This window comes from Prosopis cineraria, unplaced genomic scaffold (assembly GCF_029017545.1).
Source record: "Prosopis cineraria cultivar Desert tree isolate PC_DT_omini unplaced genomic scaffold, ASM2901754v1 PC3, whole genome shotgun sequence".
In the NCBI taxonomy this organism is placed as follows: Eukaryota; Viridiplantae; Streptophyta; class Magnoliopsida; order Fabales; family Fabaceae; genus Prosopis; species Prosopis cineraria.
Window position 1 is genome coordinate 25,568,937 of NW_026555334.1, and position 25,090 is coordinate 25,594,026.

Genomic DNA, 25,090 nt, shown 5'->3' on the forward strand with positions numbered 1-25,090 from the left:
ATATATATGTGTGGGCTGAAACAAACAAAGAGGGTTCGTCTGATTTGTGTGGTGGAACAACCAAATGGTTCAAAGTTTGGAACTTAGCCCAACGTCCTTTTCACCACATTAATAGTCGTTTTCTGAACTTCCTCTGCTCTCTCTCTCTCTATCGATTTTTCATTTTTTTCACTGATCACTAAGGTCCTTCATCGTTCCTCTGAGTCTGAGAAATTAAAATTTATTGATAAGGTTTGTTTTAAAGGTTCTTAATCCCAGCTTTGCATTTCATTATATTCATATGAAAAAAATAAAGTGATAACATATTGAGAAAGAGAGAGAGAGAGATGGCAGATGAATGTAGAGTTTGTGATGAATAAACTATTATATATGGATGAAAGGTCCTTCTTCACTTTTATAAATACCCACCCCTTTGGCTGCTATGCTTTCATTTTCTGATATATATATATATATATATATATATATCTTCTGTGGTTCTGATATCTGTAAAAGAAGAAGCGAACCAAAATTCAAGCCAGAAATCTCTGTTTGCTGCCCCTAATTTATATTCTCTGTTCTGTTTCCTCACCCCCAGGTTTGTGAGCAAATTCATACTGCAACATGATTTCAAATCCATCTTAGGTGTTTCACCTCTTTTGGGTCATTCAATCTTTTCCACCACCTCAAATCCCAGATTTGGGAACTCATAGCCTCTGCTACATATAGATTGCACAAGATTGCACAAAACTATTACACCAACAAAATGGGAAAAAACTTTCCGGAGATGACTAAGGATATACAAGTGAATGCCAAGAGAAGATATATATATATATATATATATGGCTTTGTTTGAGAGATTCCAATTTTTCCCTGTGCCGATAGAAGCACCCAGAATCCACTTTTTTGTTTCTTGAAATATTAATTGCTGATGTGGCTCACTTGATTTTCAGGTTGAAATTAATTAAGTCGGAGCGATGGATTTCCAAAGCCAGCAATCCATGTCAGTTTCACCCCAGAGGAAGACGGGAAGGGGGAAGATTGAGATCAAGAGGATTGAGAACACTACAAATCGCCAAGTCACCTTCTGCAAACGCAGAAATGGACTGCTCAAGAAGGCTTATGAACTATCTGTGCTCTGTGATGCAGAAGTTGCTCTAATCGTCTTCTCTAGCCGAGGTCGTCTCTATGAATATGCTAATAACAGGTACTTCTTTCTCTTCTTTGTAGACACTCAAAACTTATTTTTTTTTCTCTCTCTCTCTCTGCTAACTACTGGGAACTCTTGAGATTTTATTTACTTCCAACTCCTTGTAATTTTGGGAGTTTATGCTTTTCTTCCTACAAATAGATCCTTCAAAAGGGTTTATTTTGAGAACAAAGAACACGATCCTTTTGAAATACAGTTATGTATGTATGTATATGATACAGTTTCTTTTCCTATTTTTATCTCTGTTTTGCTACAACCCAGCTTCTCTTATCTTTCTTTTATTTTATTTTGGCTTTTTTCTCGTATGACCTCATTTTCTGTTTATAATAGTTTTTCTAGTTCTTGATTTGGTGGATAGAAATAGAAGCACCATGGGGTTGTAGCCAACAATGTAGGTGAAACATTTTGAGGAAGTTATTGTGTGCAAGATTGTGAGATCAACCCCCCCCCCCAACACACACACAAACGTTGATCTCCATTGTTGTTATATTCTCTATTTCCTTTTTCTTCTTCCATTACTTTCCTCCATTTCTCTCTCTATCTCTAGTAAGGCTAAGCTAAGAAAGCTATCATATGCTCCCATTAGCTAGCCCTATGTTTCATTTTTGACATTTCCTTAATAACACGTCAGTTTACTTAGACATCAAGAAAGCTTAAGATATAATATGATATCAAGAAATTGTTTGTTTTTCAACACGTACATTTTGAAAATATGAGTATTAATTAACATTCATTAATAAATAACTACTTGAATAAATGAGAAAAAGAGATCTTTAAGGATTGTAAAAGCATTAACCCCAGGTTCTCCCAAATGCTTGGGTCCTTCACAATGGAGATTGATTTAGACACTCTCATCTAAATAAAGATTTTTCCCTTCAAACTCAATCCAAAAATTTTCCCGAATCTCACTTGCACTCATGTGCAAGATCTAGACATGGGTCAAACAAAACCCAAAGAATAGTTCTTTTTCTTCCCTTAATTATTAGCGACTAATGTAATATCCACTATGACATTACTAGAACATACCATACAAATTATCACAATAGTCATTAGGGAACCATTAATTCTAATGACTCACAATAGAAGGGGTTTACATAATTTTAAAAATAGTCAAGAACTGGGATCCTGGCAAAACTCTTTTAAAAATAATGGTTGAGCTCAACATGTGATTAAAAATTAGAGTTTAACATAACAGGGAAGCACAAGGACTAAAACAAAAAGAAATACTTAAAGCTAGGGTAAAACTATAATTTCTCCATCTCTAGATCAACTATAGTTGCCAACATGTCATTCATCATGGTAGATGACATAGAAGGAGTAAGTTGCAGGGAAAACACTATTAGTCATGGCCAATTGCCATGTTATAACGTGCCGCAGTGCATAACACTTTTTGTCACAGTGCACATTGCATTTCATGATAGCACACGTGCTGTCATGGCAACATTAAAGGCAAATATTCTAACATGCGCTATCAATTCATCTAACATTCAATCTGAGCAATTCAAACACCTATATAAAGCTTACACAATAATCTAGCTAATGGCATATGTTTCACATCAAAAATATAAATCATTTGAAAGTCGAACACCTAGATGCCAAAAGACTACATTTTCAAGCTTAAAACTCATCCAAATGCTCTAAACCTAAATTGTATTCCATTAGCCTTCGCGGAGGTTTGAATCAAGTACAATGAACTGATAAACACTAACATTTATACACAATATGACCATTTATTCCCCACTTCACAAAAAGGGCAATCTCCACATATATAGCATTTGTCCAATCAACAACATGCAATCATCAAAATAACAAGATGAGCATAATTTATCATGCAATTGCATGAGTAATTTGGCCTCATATCATAGTCTTACTAAGAAATACACTCCCTAGCCAATTTACCATAATAACGGTCACATAATACATGTAAGTACACTCAGTTGGCGATGTAAACATATATATTCAATTACACATATTGTTAATCAAAACTCAATGGGCAAGTTACAAGAAGTAGAGCCCATATACTCTTTGCCTTGATTGGCTTCCCCTTTGCCCCTACTAATGCTTACGCTATCATTTATAAAATTATAACCATAGAGTGAGGCAAAGTTTAAACTATCAAATAAGCTACACTACCTATTAATAAGTCAAAACATAAATGAGCATGGAAAGTGGAATAACAAATAAATCATATGATCATAGCCTAACACAGAACCATATATATATATATATATATATATTACAAGTCACAATCCATGATTCATATATTCCCACCAACATCTTGAACTGTGGCGACTAAATCCATAGGCTATTAACACAATTGGGTTAAATCTATATGACTAGACTAACCCAAACTCATCAACTCAGTAGCTCTGTGCTGTGGCATTTGGCAAGAGCCACATGTTCTCATTTTGTGACATGATGTGCATGCTACAGCGCAAGTATCAGATTTTGCTATCAAATAACACTTTTAATATGAACTTTTGACGTGCATTGTTTTCTCATCTAATGTTTCATTAGGATGGTTCAAGCACCCACACAAAGATTATTTTAAAATCTAGTTAATAACATTGATTTTATTTAAATATGATATTTTGTTTGAAAATTAGACACCCAAATATAAAATGATTATTTTAAGTCATTTTCACCGAACATCTAAATTTCCAAACCAAGTGTCATTGGCCATTTCTTGGGCCTTGACCATAACCTATAAACTAATAGGAATAACCATATACCAGTAAACAAAATCATTGTAATATTCACAAATACTAATTATATATGTAAATATGTATTTATAGTCACTTTTCATAAAAACTACACATGCTAGCATGATTATTTATCCATCGATCCTCTAAGGTCCTCGACCAAAATCATAGATTCTATTAGACTAATCACGTATTGATTTGAGCACACCATTGGTGGTCAAAACACTCGACCAAAGGTATTTTATCTAACTTTTGGACTATGATTTTTCCTTTTCACACACACATGATAGAGGTGTCATTAATTTCTAACCGTACCCTCATAAGCATTAGGAAGTTGCCAAATTGCTAGAATGTCTCATAGTAATTGTCTTAAATTATTAGATAAACTGGCATCCAAAAGGAGGGTAAATTAGGTGACACTTAACAATTTTTGAAAACTTAAAAGAGTGAAAGACTAGAGTGAGAAGGAAAGAGATGAAACACACAAGATTTATTCTGATTCAGCCTAAGCTTGGCCTATATTCAATCCTTAAAATTATATTTGAGATTTTTAACTAAAATCACGAGCTTTAATGGATGCTTACCACCACAGTACAACTTACAAAACTTAACTTGTCCTGATTCAACAACAATCTTTGTTATAATTTAGCAAGTTATTACAAACACTTGAAAAATTTATTTTCAAGATTTCATATGAGTAAGAAAAACTTTCATAAAAAACTCTCTTAAAGAGTAGATAGATTATAAATGAAAGCTTATAAACTTATGAGAGCTTTTCCACAAAATTTTTCAAGAATGATCACATGAATGCTAAATGTTTAAAAACAAATTGAAAGCTTTATAGAATGCTCAAATAATGAAAAGTTCACTCAAGAGTCATAATCTTTGTTCTAGACTTGAATTGTATGACATATATAGTTTTAGCGATTGACAAGCCGTTGGAATAGTGTTACTAGCTGTTGGTGACATTTGTTGTGTGCATCTTAACATATTATGCATGAAATGGCTTGTATCAAAGTTTTAGACATGTATATGTGACAATTCAAGCATGAACTTTAATGTGTCTCACGCGTGTTTTGGAGTATATAAATATGCAACTTATTTTGTGTGACAAAACTCACGTGTGACCCTCATGCTCTCACGTGTGGTTTGGTTAACAGAATCCATTAATATTCAACTATATAAACTAGGTTTCTCTTACTTACCTTAAGCTTTTGAGAGGTTAAAGGACACCCTTCAATTACAACTTGCTTTTGAAGCTAAATTCAAGCTCACTGGTGCTTTGTGAGGTTAGTCTATAATTACATTAACACCTATCACTGTTAATCATTAAAATCACTACTTCTAACATCTAATTTTATACTTTAATAATCAAATTCCTCAACTATAAAATCAACCTCACATCCAATGAGTTTCTTAACTCCCATTAATTTCATTTAGCTCTCAACAACTTAAATAATCATTAATATATAATCTAACAACCAAAATCATCATCAATGTCATAAATTACTAACTTTTAACTCTCAAATTTCAACACTTTAATAACCCAAAGCTTTTATATATTGAGTTAAATCACCATATTAGGTTTATTAGCTCTTATTAGCTCTAACTAATACTAATACAATCTTTAATCAACATCAATGGCAGCTATCTACCTCAAGCACCTCCATTTATGGCACTTTAGAGCATTATTTTGTCCATAATTGAGAGCCTACTCTCATGGATGAAAAAACCACTATATCTATGCTTAAATAACTTAAACAAATCCTATTAGTCTTATTTAGACTAATGGATTCGGACCTATAGTCTTAGGTCCAAAAATCATCATCTCCTTATCTCAAATTTCACTCCCAAAACATGTAGAGAGAAAAAAGAAGAGATAAGGAAGACATACCTAAGTAAAATCAAGCTTCAATTACCTTCAACATGCCTAAGATTAATGCCTTAATAGAGGAACAACTCTCTTCATCACCCTCCTTCTATTTCAAAGACATTTCCCTTATTTCAGACTTTTTTTTCTTTTTTTTTAAATTGATTTTGTAATTTATGCTACAGCATAATGCACTAGGCCAAAAATTTGATTTCTTTTTTCTTCAATTTGAGCTCGGGTGAATCAATTCACTTCTGAACCTAATTCAAAAGCTAAAACCAAACCCGATAGCTATTTCTAACTATTTTCAAATTCATTTATATTTAAATTTATAAATTTACCCTTTATTAGCTTAATTAATCAAAAGGATAATTTTTGAGATATTACAGCCTGACCATATGAATTTATTTACACACATATCTCCACCACACACACACATAGAGGGTGAGCTCCCACCTACCATCATGATCATGCAATTATCACACGTATATAATCACTCTTACTTTCCACACTTATAAACATACATGTACTCAATTTTCTTTTAAAACCATTAATAACCAATTAAACAATGTTAAATAACTTTGAATGTTAAAACATGCACATTGCCAAAACACACTAAATCAAAAACCATTAAATCATATTTTCACATTCACTTATACATAGTTATACTAGCTAGTAAACATAACAAATTATTTGGTTACCTCAACCTTTCTGTTTTTAAGAAATGTTACTCGTGGCACAAATCTCCTTACTCGGATTCCTTTCACTTAGTCAGTGCACAATTTCATAGTAATCTACTTAAATTGGCATTACAAGTCAGTTACCAAATTGACTAAAAATACTAATTATCACAATTAAATATCTACGCACTTCCATTCACCCTTATTAAGTTCTTATCACCCTATTTAGTTCTCTTATCACTTCTACTACTTTAATACTCTTCTTATCAGACTTTTACCCATTTTAACCTATTAAATTAGGTCAAATTAAGCTTATAACTTTAAAGCTTAGCCATTGACTTTCAAACCAGTTGCAAAACTTTGAATTAACTCTAAAAAGCCTTTTTATTTCAAAACGGTAAGAAAACAACCCCTTAAAACCCTCTAATTCAATTTCTCTATAACTTAACCTAAGAGAAATTAATGTAGAATCAGAAGGTAGGGTGGTACAAAACTTACCAAATAAGTAATAAGTCAGAAATATTTTCTAAGGCCTCAAACTTCTTTACCCTTATAGAAGCTCCCTTATTCTCCTCTCTTGCATGCTTCTTTCCCTTCCTTACTTTGTTTCTCTCTCTCTCACTAATTGATCCACATATTTAGAGTCAGAATTCTATGCCATGTGCTGTGGTGTATGCAGCATATGTTGTGACATGTGGCATGGTGAGAAAAATTTTTTTCGTGCTCACATGCTTCACTTAGTAATGTCGTTCTTATGCTCGATCCTATCTATTCAGCAACTTAAGGAGTCAAAACCTCAATTAACTACCCACAATCCTGATTATCTAATTAATCTACTAAATTACTAATTTAATCTTTAATTAGTAGTCAATTTCTTAGATTAAAATTTTATGATATTACATTATATATTTTTATAAAACCTCATATACAGTCTAACAAGTCAACAAGTAAGATAAATTATTCAATTACCTTAAACCTTGCTATTGAAAAGAGTGCCATGGAATTCAACACTTTTTAAGACTCCTCAAGCTCAAATAAGCTCCAAACAACTAGAATCTACATAATCAAATACTAATAATCAATTATTAGCCTTAATATAAGTATTATCTAGCCTAAATAAGCTATCAACAACCTTTAACTTTTATTGTTAGCTAAATCAACACTCTAACAATGTTCCATTAACTTCATTTGGCTTTCATGAAGCGAAACAACACTAATTTAGAGCCCACATTTTCCCTAGAATGCAAATTTGAGGTTAGGGTTCATCCAAACCCTAAAGCCCAACTCTAAAACTTTATAAATTCAATAACCATAAGTATTTAAACTTAAATTAACTCCTAATGGCTTCATCTAAGCTAATGGGTTTACATAAAACATACCTACAATAGAAATCAACCTCATAACAACCCAAGCTCTAGCTAAAAAATACATAGGAGCGATAGATGAGATATAGAGGAAGCTTACCTAATTTGAATCCAGCTTAAAATACTTCTAAAGTAGTGTAGAACACAAGCTATAGTAGAGAAATTCTCCTCCGCCTTTGCCTTCATGTTTCCTCTTCTTTTCTCTCCTATCACGAGTAACTCGTGAATGATTTAATGAATTTGTCATCATCTGTTGTGGTGTAAAGGGACTTCCACCATGGCGGATCATTCAATTTAGCTCAAACTTGAATTGGGCCTTCACTTAAGGCCTAATTGGCCCATCAACCATCTTAGCCCATCTAGAATATGTCCAAATGATCCATTAGGTTTAATAGTAACTCATAAACTTAATTATTTCATTAATTTACTAATTTACCGTCATATATTTTAATTAATCCTATATTGAAAATTTGAGATGTTACAACTAGTTTGGATAAAACTTAATCAAGTAAAAAAGAAACCTTTTTTCACTCTAGAGCTTATTAAGATTCAAAACTGGGTAGACAATCAAAAGTGTATTTAAAAGTTGAAGTTGTTTTAGGGATAATTTGATTTTTCCTCATTTTGGGTAACGGAGGGGGAATTGGGTCTTCTAGTTAGGGTTTAAGAATAGGAGAAATTAAGGATTTTTCATTCAAAATTGAAAGAAAGGTCACATCATGCACCATTTTTAGTTCTTAACCCCTTTGACAAAATAGAGTTTATGTCATGATTCTGATTACTGTGTGGTTTCTCTATAATTTCCTCATCCATTTAAATCTTAATTTTTTTGCCTACTCTATTACAACCACCTCTCACTAAGGAAATATATATCTCTTTCTCTACTTCCCATTTTTAAAGAGCAAAAAAAACCTTAGGTTAAATAGCAATTTGAAATCTAAACTATAGGTCTAGGGGTAATTTAAATCTTAAAATTATCTTTGATACATTTTGAATCCTAAAAAAAAAAATTAAACTTATGAAAATTTGGCCCTAACTATTAAAATGGTACAAACGTCCTTTACTTTAAGTGTAGGCCTAAATAGGGAGCATTGGATTTTCTCTTTCTCTCTGCATCTCTACCTCTTTACATTCCCTTGTGGCATTTCCCTCCTCTCTCTATTTGTGAGACCCTTTTATAGGAATTTCTCCCCCACAACAACCTTATGGATGAACCTCTATCAACAATCCTAATTCATACTCCTTTAAACACTTTTAAATGTACGAGTTTAAGGTTTTTTTGTGTCATTATCATTGGAACAACATCACTTTAATCATGATCAATAAACCTTGTTCTTTAAACTCCTTGCCTAGGTCGATAATGGTTAACTTGTCCAAAGCATTCAAGAGGCTAGATGGGGAAGATTTTATGTGAGTAATCATATTAGTTGGCTCGAGTTAAGTGTTTTGTTTAGGCATAGACCTGACTGTGACGGAACATGTCTTTAAAGGTGATATTAAAAGGTTTGCCATGATGGCTGGATTCAAGATTGTATTAGCTGGTGACATTTTGAATGCTTCGAAAGGAGCCAAGTTCATAGATACCCATGTGAGATTTATTTATAATTCATTTTCTTTTAATTTAGAAAATTAGAGATTAATTTCTAATATAGGTGATTTGGATTCATATGTGTTTGTGTTGATTTAATTTAATTTGTTGTGGAGCCCAATTAATGATTAAAAATCATATATATACACTTCTACCCAACCTTATGGATTTCACAATTTGCCATTAGCTATCAACAAGAAGTATGTGTTAAAAATATAAAGCAAGGGAAGAAGCAGACAAGGCAAAAATAGTGTTAGAAATAAAGAGGCATGGGCCCCACTATGCTTAAAGCAAATAGATGTTAATTTTAAATTAACGATGGGTGTGAGATTACTCCAAATTTAATTATTGAGGATTCAAAATATATTAAAAATGAGTTCATGATTGAAATTGCCACTAAGCCTATAGTTTAGGGTCTAAATTTTTAGTTAACCCAAAAACCTTTTAAGAATCTTGTGAAATAAAATGATGAGCTAATGAGAGTGTTTGAACTTACTCATAATCATAATTTCACCACTGTTGGTATTGTATCCTAGGCTATACATTTGTTAAAGATCTTGTATAGTTATATTTATGCAAGCCATACATTGACAAAGGAAAAGACTATTCCTTTCATGACTTATAGACACATCGTATGATGATAATGTAAGAGAACTGATGGGAGTATTCTAAACATTAAGATTTATATAACTATTGCTATAGAGAAATTGATGGCTATGGTGTCCACACAAACTTTCAAACCAAAAAGATTGAAAAATATAATTTGAGTTAACAAAATGGTATTTTTTTTAATGTTCAATTGGGTTTGTCGAGGCAATTAAAAAGATTATTTTTTTGTTATCATCCTTTGTGGAATGGGTTTTGACCATTTGGCAAAGATAAAAGACCCTAGAAATGGTTGAAGCAATCATATTGTGGGAGCCTGTGCTGATATGGTTAGAGCAACACTCACTAGGTCAAGGAAATTAAGGTATCAATATTCTATGTAGAGTAAGTTCAAAAAAAGCTCACACACACACACACACACATATATATATATAATCAATTATTTTATTTTAGCATTTTATTTGCATCACTTTAAATTAGATTGAGACTAAATGAGAGAAAGACAGAGCAAATAAGGTGCTTTATAAAAGTATTGTTTTACGTTTAAAATTTAGATAATTGCGAATAGGATGATTTAATCATCAACATGAAGTGGGAGACTTCCAAATTATATTATTATGTTCTTTTTTTTTTGCCAATTGCTATATTATTATATTCAATTCAATGAACTAGTCATCATTAAATTCAAAATCAAATACTTTATAAAGCACAATGAACCATTATCTTCTCTCTTAGTTAACCATCTCTTTTAATATATCTCCAAAACAAGAAACAAAATCTGGATTATTTTCCACCTACCAACTAAAAGGTGGTCTATGTATAATGCATAGTTACTGTACTACAAATTTTTTCTCGACTCTATTACAGTCCTATCATATGAAGTTTAAGAAACCATGAGTTAAATTTAATATATCTCACCTATAAGCTATTGTGGTATATTCATTACTTTCCTCTATGAATAACTTTTTTCTTTTAGGAAATCTTGAGATTTTATTTGTTCCCTATTCATTGTAAGTTTGGGGGTTTGTACTTCTCTTCTTACAAATAGATCTTCGAAGTGGGTTTATTTTGAGCAGAAAGAACACAATCCTTTTTAGGATGCATTTATACGAGATAGTTGCTTTCCTTATTTCTATTTCTATTTTATTGCAACCCAGCTTCTGTTGTCTTTCTTTCTTTTGTTTTGGCTTTTTCCTTGTATGAATCTATTTTCTATTTATGATAGTTTTTGTAGTTCTTGATTTTTTGGATACATAGATCTAATGCAATAGATAGAAATAGAAACACTATGGGGTTGTGAGAAGCAATATGGGTGAAAGATTTTGAGGAAGTTATTATGTGTAGGACTATGAGATCAACCTCTCTCTCTCTCTCTCTCTCTCTCTCTCTCTCACACACACACACAAATGCTAATCTCCATTCTTGTTAAATTCTTTGTTTCCTTTTTCTTATTTCATCTTGCATTCCTTTCCCTTCCTTTCAAACTCAAACAAAAAATTTTCTCGAATCTGACTTGTACTCATGGGCATGATCTTGAAATGGGTCAAACAAAACCTAAAAAATTAGTTATTCTTTTTTTTCTTTAATTATTACTGACTAGTTGCCCACATAATTTGGTAAAAAAGAAACCTTTTTTTGCACTTTGGAGCTAATAAAGATTCAAGGCTTGGAATACAATCAAGAGGGTATTGAATAGTTGAAGTTTTTTTTTTGGTTGATTTCATTTTGCATCCTTTTGAAAGTAGGAGGGTAACTGGTGTATTCTTGTTAGGGTTTAAACAATAAGGGAAAGTAGGGATTTTTTATTCAAAATCGAAGGAAAGAATCTTTGGTCACATCACACACTATTTTTCTATTTTTAACTCCTATGACAAAAGAGAGTTTATGTTAATGATTCCAATTACTGTAGGGTTTCTCTATAATTTCATCATCCATCAAAACCTAAATTTTTACCTTCTTTACTACAACCACTATTTATTGGAAAAATATATATCCCTTTCTTTACTTCTTGGTTTTAAAGAGTAAAAGCCCTTTTACAAAGTTAGTGAAAGAGGGTGATGAGCCAATGAGAGTGCCTGAACTTGGCTTATCATCATAATTTCACCATTAATGATACCATAGACTAGGCTTTGCATTTGCTTAAGATCTTGCATAGATATATTTATGCAACTCATACACACAAAGAAAAAGGCTCTTCCTTTCCTTCCAAAGAGAGAGAGAATTAAATTTGGGCAGAGATAATGTACAATGGTGATATGAGAGAACCATTGAGAGTATTCTGAGCATTAAGATGTGTGCAACTATTATTGTAGAGAAAATTATAGCCATAATGTCCACACAGACTTTTAGACTAAAAAGACTAGAAAATATAATTTGAATTGGGATTATTTTAAAATAAAGTGGGTTTGTTGCTGTGGCTAAAAAGATTTTTTTTTTGTTTTTGTCCTTCATGCAATGGTTTTCACCACCTAGCAGAGAGAAAAGACCTTAGAAATGGTCAAACCAATCATATTGTAGGAACCTGTGTCCACATAGTAGGAGTAACGAATCACTAGGTCGAGAAAATCAAGATATCAACATTTTATGCAGAGTAAGTTTTAAAAACATTTTTCAAAAAATATATGTAATCAATTTTTTTTATTTTAGCATTTTGTTTGCATCGCTTCAAATTAGATTGAGATTGACTAAAAGACAGAGGGAGCAAATGCAGTGCTTCATAAAAGTATTATATTACGTGTAAGGTTTAGATAATTAAGAGAGTTGGATGATTTGACCACCAACATAATGTGGGTAGCTTTCAAGTTATATTATTATCTTCTTTTTTTACCAATAATTATATTATTTTTATTATTGTTATCTTTAATTCAATGAACCAATCATCATTAAATTTAAAATCAAATACTTTATAAAGCACAGTGAACCCTTACCTTCTCTCCTTGTTAACCATCTCTTTTAATTTATTTCCAAAACAAGAAAAAAATGCAAATTAGTTTTCATCCACCAACTATGTATAATTCATAATTGTTAACCATCTCCTTGTTAGCCATCTATGTATAATTCATAATTACTATACTATACATTTATGATATAATATTTTCTTGACTCTATCATAATCCTATCATATGAAGTTTAAGAAACCACAAGGAAGTTCAAATTTAATATATCTCTTAGCTAGCTATTATGGCATATTCATTACTTTGTTCTTTATAACTTTTCTTTTTTGAAAAACCTTGAGATTTTATTGGTTTCAATTTCCTTGTAAGTTTAAGGGTCTATGCTTTTCTTCCTAAAAATAGATCTTCTAAAAAGATTTATTTTGAGCACAAAGAACACAATCCTTTTGGGATGCAATATATGTATATGAGATAGTTTCTTTTTCTATTGCTATATCTGTTTTGCTTCAACTTAGCTTCTCTTCTCTTTCTTTTTTCTCTTTTGGCTTTTTTCTTGTATGACCTTATTTTCTGTTTATGATAGTTTTTCTTATGCTTGGTTTGGTGGATACATAAATTTGATACCAATCTTTCACATCCTAAAAATTTAACGTGACTGCCATGGGATATATGCACAAACATACATCTCTAGAGCCTAGGTTAAGAAAAGTTTTGAATTAATACATTTGACACACTTTCAGCATAATTATATGAATCTAATTTTACTTTTCACATAAATCAAAATTTCAAACTTTTTGTAAAAATTTTGGGAACACCTTCCTTAAAAGTAAAAGCTCCTGAAATATCTACAATAGAAATTTTACATTATACATCTAGCAATACGGATCTCTACTCCTCAACAACAGATAGACAATATAACCAAAGAGAATTAGGACTCTAACTATAATTAATATGAAGCACCCTAAATAATTTCCAAAACATACTACATAAGTCTTAGAATTTACATAAAAATGAAGATATTCTCAAATTGATCTTCTAGTCAACTCAGCAATAAACCCATCAAAGGTCAATAGGAGGTACCACATTAGCTATGTTATCTCAGACCAAACAAAAATACTTTTTAGTGAATAACATTTTGCATAATTAAAATGAATAAAATACAATAGTTACATAAATTAAATGAGAAAGCAATTCAATGTAAATAAATTTGTAAACTTGGAAATAAAATTTCTACATAGCTTTAATAATAAGAACATTTAAATCTATAAAGACAAAGTAGCTATGACATTTAATCTTGACAAGTCAAAATGATTAAATAAATAAATAATAATAACAGTATTTAATAAATTAAAACTATTATGTATGAAATCACTAATTAATTAAAAATTTATATATTTTTTAGGGATTGATCAAAACAATTTACAAACATGAATACACAGTTCATGAAGGTAAATAACCAAACGCAGCTTATGCCACGAAGACAAACGAAGACACATGGTCTATGAGGGTAAATAACCAAACCTAACTTGAGATATGAAACAAATGTGAACACACAGTCTATAAGGATAATACTAACCAAATGTAGCTCAAAGCTATGAAATCAAGTGTAGGTATTAAACTCATGAATAACAAACATGAGGATAGAGTTCACAAGAATCAAACTAGCTAGTCATTAACAATAGCGTACTAAGGACTAATGAGATTGTCGTTAGCAACTATTGTCTTGTATAAAACTTCTTTCAAATCCATTTTCAAACATACGAGAAAATCGTCATTATAAAATACAATTCTTATTTCAAAGTCAAACTCAGATGAAGCATTAAAACCTTACTAAAATAAAATTTCATAATCGAAGTTCGTGTTTGGCATTTATTGCTTAACCTAAAATAACTAGAGTTGATAAAAATAATCTCATCAATTTTGAAAGTATTCTTCATAAGAAAAAACACATACACATGCCATTATCCAAATACCTTCCATCATCTCTTTATAATTTCCCAAGATAGAAATAATTTAATAAAGGATTAAATACATAATATAATTGTTATTAAATGTTCTATGTTAAAAAAAATTCACAAGAGAATTTTATTGATAAATTAGTTAGAATGCTATTCACTTACTTATAGTGTTCTCCAAACCTAAAATTTACCCTTTAGAGCTTTAATCATATTTTCTTCCTCTAAATACCCTAACCAATGAAAAGAAAATTTATTGGCATTTATTCAAGTTTAATAATCTCTATACCAATATTAACAACACTATAATGAACTAAGTTCTTAAATCAATTCAATTTATATCTTTAATCCTTCAATTGTGTGTACACACACACACACTCTCTCTCTCCCCCCCTCTCTACATAGAACTTTATTCATAACAATCTGTCTTTCCAATTCTTCTCAAGCACATGTATCTAAGTTTGATTCAAAGATGTATGCATATATCACAATTTACAATTCAAAATCTACAGTCCAAATAAGCATAGAGTAGAATGGATAAATCTTAGCTCCAACATACCTCAAATGTTGCATCAAATATTCCATATATATTATATATATTAGAGACCAATACATATTTTGGTACTTAAGTTACCAATAAAAATCCCTTCAAAATTCTCTTTTTTCAATTCCAGCTTCCTTATAGACAATAATAACCTTCTATAACAACTTAATTATCAAAAATACAATTATCACATATATTTCCCTATATATACTAAAGATCTTCCTATCAAGTATTTTATCAAACATCTTGCATGCATCAAAGTTCAAACCAATACCAAGCTTCTTCCTCCTCAATATTATTACTATTACTATTATTTTTTCAAAATTTTCCAATAACAATATTTAGATTAATCAGGATTCTCAAATTTCATCCTTTTGCATAGAAAAAATTTGGTTTTAACCTCAAAGGAAAACCACATCTGTATTCATCCCCACTGATAGCAACACAAATCAACTATATCAAAAATTACTTGGTGGAATGTTTTCTTAAACTTTAAATTTCAGTTTTACTTAAATCCCCTCTAACCAAAATCACAAACAATAATTAACAAGGAAAGAAAATTCCATTCTTCAACACCAAATACACCCGTGAAAATAGCAATAGAGAAGAGACTCTAAGATTCTTACCTTAACAATGATAGAAGCAAGAAGGAGGAGGTTTTGAACATACAAACAAGAAGGACGAAGAACACGAACACTTATTGTAACGTCATCTCTAACATTACTAAGCACATAGAACACCAAACATAGAACAACATTATGATAACCAAGATTAATCCCATAAATGGTTATTATAACCTAAGGGTTAAAAACATTTAAGCAAAATGAGATCCCAAGAAAATCCTGTTTACAAGATCATTTGAGCTTAAACTATAGTTTAAAACCAAGTAAATAAGACAACAAAAGCCTAAGAAATCAATCCTGCCATAAAATAAGCAATATAGGTATAGTGCTCCGTGGTGGATTGCACAGAAGGAAACACGCTCTCTCTGTGCCTCGTGCCGCAGTACGATCACTGTCATGACAACAAATTATTATCATGATAGCTTTTTGAACTAACTTTTGGAGCATGCCATTTTACCATCCGATGTCCAATTCAAGCGAATCAAGCATCCATATGTAGCTCTTAGAGCCATCTAGCTATTGGCATTGGTTCCACACTTAAACATTAAGTCAAATGAGATTTAGACACCCGAACCCAAATGGCTCATTTTTTTTCAAAAACACTACCAAGGTGCCCCAAACTCCTAAACCAAATGCCCATAGCCGTGAAACTATTTGACCCAACTCAAATAGACTATGAACAACCTATTCAAACATTTAAATCATAATCACAATAGTCCAGATAAGAATTGGCCACTAAAACCCCATTTTTAACATAAATTTTACAAGGGGTAACAATTTCTTATAAACAATCCAATAGCTAATCAAACATATAAACCAATACAAAACTAACACTTGTAATAGTATCTCAACCTCCTATAACTATTACAATATAGATACACAGAACCTAAGCCAAGATACCCACAGTCACAACAGAAATCATGCAAGTGCATCTTAAAACTATATATATGTCTTAAGTTGGTATATGCATATAATATTCATTACAAACCCAAAATAAGTGAAATGACTATACAACTAAGAGCTAGTCCCTTTGATGCTCGGCTATACCTTCCTTTTCCTTACCCTTATTAGAGTTTTCACCTATAAAATATAGCTATGAGGTGAGTCCAGAACTCAGTAACCAAATAGTTTAATCAACTACTCATATGTGAGAATAGTTTATACGTATGTGAAGTGGCATAGTAAATCATATAATATGTCTCATAAATCCACACATATGATTATAGAATGATATGCATGATCAACACACTACCTTATACCCTCCTTATATCTTCCAATTGAATTTGTAGGCTAACAATTTGATAGGACCAAATTCATGTGACTAGACTTCCCCAAGCTTACCATTAGTAGAAGGCACCCCGGCCAAGAGTGCCTTCACCCATTATGGACCATAGATTCTCCCTATCTACAATTACTAAGGGTATTGATGCCCAATCTATCATTTATAGTACTAAGACTTCTAAACAATATAATACTGAGCACCGAGGCCTCTATGGTGTTAGTGTACCATATGAATTTCCAAACAATATCCCAACAAAACACTAGGATGAACTCTCACCTCTCACAATGATCATGCCAAATATACTTAATGCATCTAACACATATCTATAACATATCATTTATCACAATTTCTCATTTTCGCTTAAACCATAGAATTTTGCAAGTAATTATACATAAAAGAGCATTTAGCTTTCCAAATACTAAAACTTTAAAACAACTTTTCATTCCACTTCACATCACTTCAAAATCATAATTTCATATTATTACTAGACTATTATCAAACCAAAATGTTACTTTTAAAACTACACATTACTATCCAAACACACAAAAAGGGAGATTAGACAATCTAATTACCTCAATCATTTTCTCATTAAAAGGGTTACCGTAGTCTATCAATGGCTCCACATGTGTCTACTAGCACTACAATGCTCAATCCAAGGTTAATCTACATAATTAAATCGTTAATTGTCAAATTTTCTCACTAATCACCCCATTTAATAGTACAACTAGGGGTACCCATTTTGCTGAAAACCTCAATTTAACCTCAACAATCCTTCTAACACACTACATTAACTCTATTTAACATCCCAACATATAAACAACATCATTACTTTACCCACATTGCTTTTAATCATCTAATGTCTATATAGGGTTTGTCCAAACCCTAACCAACAACTCCAAATCTTTATAAAATCCATAAATATAGGTTTAAAGGCTTAATTTAACTCCTCAAGACCTTAAACAAAGCAATGGATTTAGCCATTACCTAAGAAAACATGAAATCAAAACCCTAAAATACCTAACTCATCAAAAAAACTCGTATAAAGGGAGAGGGAGAAGTGAAAGAAGCTTACCCAAAACTAAATCTTGTTCCAAATGCTTCCAATATGGTTCAATAGTTGAGCCTTAGTGCCCACCCATCATCTCTCATCATCTCTTCGCATCCTCTCTATCCTATTTCTCATTTTTTATCTAATTTCATGATCTAATAAATGCAAAAATTTATACATGCACCGCGATGCATGACACAGAGAACTCCATACTTGTTTTGAATCTCTCTCCATGCTATAGCCCGCTCAAACTTTAATTTAGCCCTCTTTTAAGGCTATCCAAAGATCCATTAGCTACAATCTCCTTAAAACATTATTAACCAAAAATCCACTTAATTTGACTAAAATACCCTTATAAATAGTGGCAATTGCCAAAGTTAAAGTCCAAGATGTTACACTTATCCTAATCATAGACCCAGGTAACGATAGAAATAAAGGGAAATGTTTTAGCTCCTCTATCTCTCAAAAGCAAGCATCAACTTAAAGAAGAAGAAGAAGAAGAAGGAAGGGAAAGGGAAATGGAAAAGGGGAGATTCGATAGTGACACAATGAGAGGCAAAAGGCAAAGTCAACGGTGACCTCTAAAGGCATAAAATACAAGAGGAAGAAAGGGTCGAGTTATGCAAAATAGCAACAGTGCCCACCCACGTCGGTGATAGTAGCAAAACTAAATGGTGAAGAGATCAAAGATTAAAGAATAGGCAAGGCTTCTAGATGATACCTCTCTCACTCTCTTAACTAAATGTAGAATGCAAATTAAATTAGGGGAGGGGGAAAATCTAATTGTGACAAGGGCATAATGATAATTTCACTAAAGATAAAATAAAAAAATAAAGCTCCTCTCTTCCCTTTGTAGGATTTGAACATAGGACTTGATGCATAAGTGTTAGCACCATTTCCACTAGGCTAACGTTCCATCTTGAGATATATATATATATATATACACACTCTAGAATTAATAAAAATTCAACCAAAATACCTTAGTTATAATAAGATTTATTTTTACCAAAAATTATTGGGTTATTACATAAATCAACAACCATTAACCCAAAGGAAGTCAAAAACTAGGTGAAATCAACTCCCATTTTCAGACTACTATATTAATAGTCCCAAGACTTCAAGGAAACAAACTAGAGAGGAGTAAAAAGGAGCAAAGAGACTTACTCAAACAATTGAAAGCCCTAAAGCACTCTAAACATATGCCAAGATAAAGCCCTAGTAGAGCCCCTTCGTCCCTCTCTTGAACTCTCTCTCAATCTCTCTATTTTCTATATGTTTATTGAGTTTAGAATTTAAAATCTTGATGCGTCCATCGTCGCACATATGCTATTCGTCATAGCAGATGACATAGACACAAAACCCTAATACCAGCCCATTAATTTAGGCTAAGGTAGCCTAGTAGTGTCTAAGGTTTAATTCTAAGTCCCGTATAAGGTCCATTCGATCAAATGGTCATGTGTACCCTACAACTAATTTGGACATTTTCTTTAATTTGTGTAGTGTTAAAGCAACTATTGAGAGGTACTGGAAAGCTTGTTCAGATTCTACTAGTGGATCTACTTTTGAGGTTAATGCTCAGGTACTTATATTATATTTTTCTTTTTCTTTCTTCACCTATGAGATATATTTAATACATCAATTTAAACATTATCATTCATTTCAAGGGACTAACACTTTAGCTATAACTACATTCATATTAATCTCAGTACTACCAACAAGAATCTGCCAAACTGCGTGCCCAAATCAGTAACCTGCAAAATCACAACAGGTAATTAATTTGAATTAATCTCAATACCCAGATAATTCAAAAAAAGGAATTAAGAAATGGGTAGGAAATATTCTTATACTTTTATTTATAGTTTTTGGAAATATTGAGTAGTATTTTTTTTCAGTATATATATCCCAGCTATTTGAATCATCATTAAATTTGTAGGCAAATGATGGGAGAGGGTTTAGGCAATCTAAACTCCAAGGATCTCAAAAACCTGGAGGGTAGGTTAGAAAGAGGGATCAGCAGAATCCGTTCCAAAAAGGTGATTAAAAAAATGCTTTGCATTAGTTAATTCTAAAAAAAAGGAATAGAGATTTGGTCATTAATTTTCTGATGGCTCTTGCATTTGACTGACTAGTTTTCCTTTGTTACCTTGTCCCACTTTCTTGTTATCCATGCCAGAATGAGCTTCTATTTGCAGAAATTGAATACATGCAGAAGAGGGTAAAATACTTCCCCATGATTCATTCTTTTTTCTTAAAATTTTTCAGTTAATATTTTAGCATTCATATGTTTCTGTTAGCATGTTGAGTCAATGTGGTTTTAAAAGGTTAATGATATATACCATTTAGCGGGTGCGAGATTGTCTTCTGTTTGACCTTTTATAGATTTCCATTTAAGTGGTTCTGAATTGATGATTTGTGGTTTCCCTCAAGTCTGGCAAATGCAAGCATTGAGCTAATATAGTTTAATTTGAAACTTTTTTTTCTTTTTCTGCTTTAGAAAATGGTTTCATGTAGAAAATTCTGTTTCAGAATTGAGACGTAGTTTGGATACACTGAAGATCAGATCCAATATATTAGAGATATTTGTAAGAATTTTAGACACTTTTGGTACACATCGTTTAGTTTCTAAGGAATTAGAACCTATCTCAAATAAAGGGAGTGGGATTCCTCCACTTGTGGGCTTTCCCTCAAATGGAAGAGCTCCGTGATGACGCAAAAAATACTATTGATAAAATTATAAATATAAATAATAGTTTTAATGATTATTTATTAATTTTTATAATATTTATTAAGTGTCATTTCTCTTAAAAAGATTAGCGTCGTTATATTTTATATTGAAATAGTGTCGATGCACATGTTAACCTGTATTTGAAAACTCAAATTGGATATCTTTGCAAGGGGTATTTAACTATTTAACACTAAGCTTTCAATTGGGGCAATTCTTGATTTCTTCTTAGCTACCAGTCACATTTTTAGCCCAAAAACAGTTTTTCCATGGAAGCTGTCCCTCATCCTCTCCCTTTCATTTTCTTTAAAAAATGATTCCATCCTATCACGGCCTTAAGATTAAGTTCTCTCTCATTCTCCTTTTCTTAAAAATCTTTTTATGCATATCAAATAAGACCAAGCTAGTTTCATTATTTTAGTCAAGTACTTGATGTCAAAATTAAAATCTTATTCTCAGTTTCATTACCTGAAAAAATACATAGTTCTCAAAAAAAATCAAAATTTTAAATTCATCCATAAAGATTTTTATTATTGTTATGATTAATTTAATGGTCATACCATCAGGTTATGTAAAACAGAAATCTACAAAAAGAAACTAATCACATCGAGAACAAAATAACACCTAATAATACAGTTGCCATTGCCTTTTACAAAATATTAACGTCGAAACTCAAACATTTGGACTGAAAGCTGTGCTGAAATGATTTTGAAATCGATTCCATTCATAAATAATATACACACAGTCACACAGTGCACGGACAATGATATATACCCGTTTGTGTGTGTGTGTGTGTGTGTGTGTGTGTGTGTGTGTGTAAGATTTTTGGGTCTTATGTACGTACTGTTTGTGTCATGGGCAAGTAGAGCGTAGATTTCCATATAGTTTGTCTGTGGATTTCACATTAGCTAAAAATGATACTGCGAGGTTTATTTGAGACACACACATAGATATGGTAGAGTAATTATAACTTAATTATGACTTCTATGTTGATAAATGAACGGAAGAGTATGACTTTAACCGTATATACGTAAATGGCAGAGCTAGCTAGGAGAGCATAGCTGGGATGATAACTTCTTCACGAACTTGAGTACAAAAACTTATGTCAAGTTTGTGCTATACATGCTTAGCTGGGCTAGCTAGGATGATACATTAAGCTTTGCGAAGAAAAAAGGAAAAGAAAGAAGAACCAAAAAGAGAAAGGAGTGATAGGTTGAAAGACGAGTTTCCCTCCCTTGATTTATTGGATGGTCAAAATTCATATTCAAAATAAATGTAATACAAATTAAACCCTAATTCCATCAAAGAAGCTAAGTAGGTTATGCATATGATGAAACCTTTTCATCCTGGCTCTAATTTTTCTCCTCCAATTGATCCCCATCGAAGAATACTGTTAGTCAGACCACTATAACACTCACATATTGACTATATCGTTGTTTATTTCATTTACTTTCGAAGAATTAGACAACTACTTTTTCCCAACTAAAAAACCAAAAAAAGAAAAAAAAGGAATATAACTAAAGTGTACAATAATGCAGGAAATAGACTTGCATAACAACAACCAGATTCTTCGAGCTAAGGTCTGTCATCACCTCTCTTCACATACATATACTCCTCCTGTGTTCCCTGCTATTAATAATTGGACTTGGCATATAAACTTGTAATAACTGTCATATATATTATTTATATTCATTTATTTGTTGATGGGGTTAGATAGCTGAAAGTGAGGGGAACCAGCAGCAAGACATGAATGTAATGGGAGCAGGAGGGTCCGACTATGAATGTATGCAATCTCAGCAGCAATTTGACAATCGAGGTTACTTCCAAGTCACTGCGTTACAACCCGATCATCAGCATCCACGCCAGGATCACATGGCCCTTCAATTGGTGTATGTTTTCTTGATTACTTCTTTTACACACACACACACACACACACACACACACACATGAAGTCTACTTTTTCTATATGCAAACAATTCAAACCTAACTAAGTTGATCTAATTAAGGAAAGAAATTTGTGTATGTTCCTAATTTTTATTTTTGTACATATCAAGGGTTTAAACCCTTGACATCTACCTAAATCACACTCCAACCTTGCCACGTGAACTAGCCGTATGTGGCTAAGTTTTGTTTTCCTTAGGTAGGTGGAATGATTTGTTTTCAATGGGTGCGTGGTTCATGAATAATTATGGCTTGTAAAACCAACAAAAAAATGGAAGAGTGACAATTAATCAATTAATGAAAAACTAAAAAAAAAGAATATTTTCTCTATTCCAAATTATAAGATACTTTTAGGAAAGATTTATCATTTCAAAATATAAAACACTTTAATAAATATAAAGTTTTATTAATGATACTTTTTTAATATTATTTTTCTCATATATTATCTCTCTTTAATATTTTTACATTATGTGGCATTTTTTCATAAAAGAAACACCATCTAAGTCAATTTTATTAAAAAAAAAAGAAAAGGTACCAAAGAGGTGACATTTCTAGGTGAATGAAACGCCACCTCAAAAAATAAAATTACAGAGGTAGCGTTTATAGATTTTAGAAATGCCACCTCTGCAAGATTTTTAATTTTTTAAAATTTTGTTGTAAAGTTGAAATTTGTTTTTATTGAAAACGCCGCCTCTGTTGAGGACAAAAGTAACATTTTAAGAGTTGGCTTTTTAATATAGAGTAAATGTCACCTCTCTTAAATTTAAAAAAAAAAAATAAATTCAAAGAGGTGGCATTTGCGAAAGGAAACACCCTCACTCTATCACAAATGTTGTAGCATTTAATAATTAATAAAACGCTATATGATACCTATTATAGCATTAGATTTTATAGCATTTAATAAATATCATGAAATTAAAATTTTAAATACAACCAAAGTCCATTTTTTTTATAAGTAAAATTTTATCTAAAAATATTTTGTAATTTAAGACAAAAGAAGTAGAACATGACACTAAACTGCATTAAAGTCTTTATGTCCTTTATTCATATTCAATCATTTGCAAATGAAGTTAAAAAAATAGTTTGAATGTTGACCGAAGTTGTTAAAAAAACTTGTTTTTTTTATAAAAATAAAGTTATTAAACAGTAAGCATGGATTCTGACATGTGAGAGTTATAAAGATTCCTAAAACAAAAGAAGAAATAAATGCAAAATAGTGAACATTGCCTAATACACTCCCTATAATTTTTATTGTAGGACATTTTTAATCATTTCACACATCTTAAAAAATATTTTTTTTTAATATCATAAAAAAATGATTTGTACTTTTATTGTATCTTTAGTTGTAAATAACGATATAACTATATTAAATATTTTGATACCAATCAAAAAATATTAAAATTAAAAAAAATAATTTAATTATTACAATGTGTTTTACATCTTGAATAAAAAATTACTTTTAAAAAATACCCTACAAATAATACCCGAGGAAGTATCTCATTAAAATGAGACATAGTATCTATCTTTCATTTTACTTTAGGTGGAGTCACTTTAAGGCATCCTGTTTATTATTAGTTAATGTTTGTCGGCATTAAAAAGTTGACAAGCCGCAAGCGGCTCACATTGTATGAGCATGTATCTATGCATGTTTATATTCCAGCACACCAATTAGCCTGAAAAGTGGTCTGAATACTCTGTGCAGTTGATGAGAATGGGCAAGCAAGACTTGAATTTCTTCTTCTGCAGTTGTATTTTGGAGTTTAATGCTGAAGGTGACTTAAGCATAACTAGGAAGAGGGGATTTCGTCGGTACAAGTTCTCTCCATATATATATATATATATATGTAGTAGCTTTTTATATATACTTTCCCTTAAACTATTTAACATTGTGAAAGGCTCCGTTCTGTCCATGTTTACCTACTATTAAAGGGTCACAAAAAGACACCTGTGATTCCTTGTGTGTCATCCGTTATTTCCACGTTTCCTCTGTACGATATAAGCCTGCATGTCCATTCTATCTACAACTTGTGATTGTATATATATAACAATATAAACACTAACCATGAAGATCATAATGAACACAGA

General features: G+C 31.5%; 1 protein-coding gene across 4 annotated transcripts; it reads left to right on the plus strand.

Moving 5' to 3' along the window:
• Positions 1–25,090, plus strand: LOC129304881 (floral homeotic protein AGAMOUS-like). 4 transcript variants are annotated; one of them, XM_054944712.1, is made up of 9 exons: positions 1–231; positions 930–1,183; positions 19,843–19,921; positions 20,049–20,110; positions 20,276–20,375; positions 20,516–20,557; positions 22,603–22,644; positions 22,778–22,953; positions 24,708–25,084. In XM_054944712.1, exons 2-9 carry the CDS (start codon positions 954–956, stop codon positions 24,709–24,711), a joined length of 735 nt encoding a protein of 244 aa, XP_054800687.1. In that variant the 5' UTR covers positions 1–231; positions 930–953; the 3' UTR covers positions 24,712–25,084. The 4 variants fall into 4 exon arrangements, with proteins under 4 accessions (XP_054800687.1, XP_054800689.1, XP_054800686.1 ...); XM_054944714.1 differs by lacking the exon at positions 1–231 and adding an exon at positions 303–380; XM_054944711.1 differs by lacking the exon at positions 1–231 and adding an exon at positions 453–574 and having other exon boundaries at positions 24,708–25,083.

What these genes read in the sequence shown, in the direction of transcription:
- LOC129304881 (XM_054944712.1), top strand. Translation starts at nt 954, where the DNA reads ATGGATTTCCAAAGCCAGCAATCCATGTCAGTTTCACCCCAGAGGAAG. An exon ending in GCAGAATCCGTTCCAAAAAG is followed by an intron (nt 20,376 to 20,515) that starts GTGATTAAAAAA and finishes TATCCATGCCAG; the next exon opens with AATGAGCTTCTATTTGCAGA. An exon ending in ACCAGATTCTTCGAGCTAAG is followed by an intron (nt 22,645 to 22,777) that starts GTCTGTCATCAC and finishes TGATGGGGTTAG; the next exon opens with ATAGCTGAAAGTGAGGGGAA.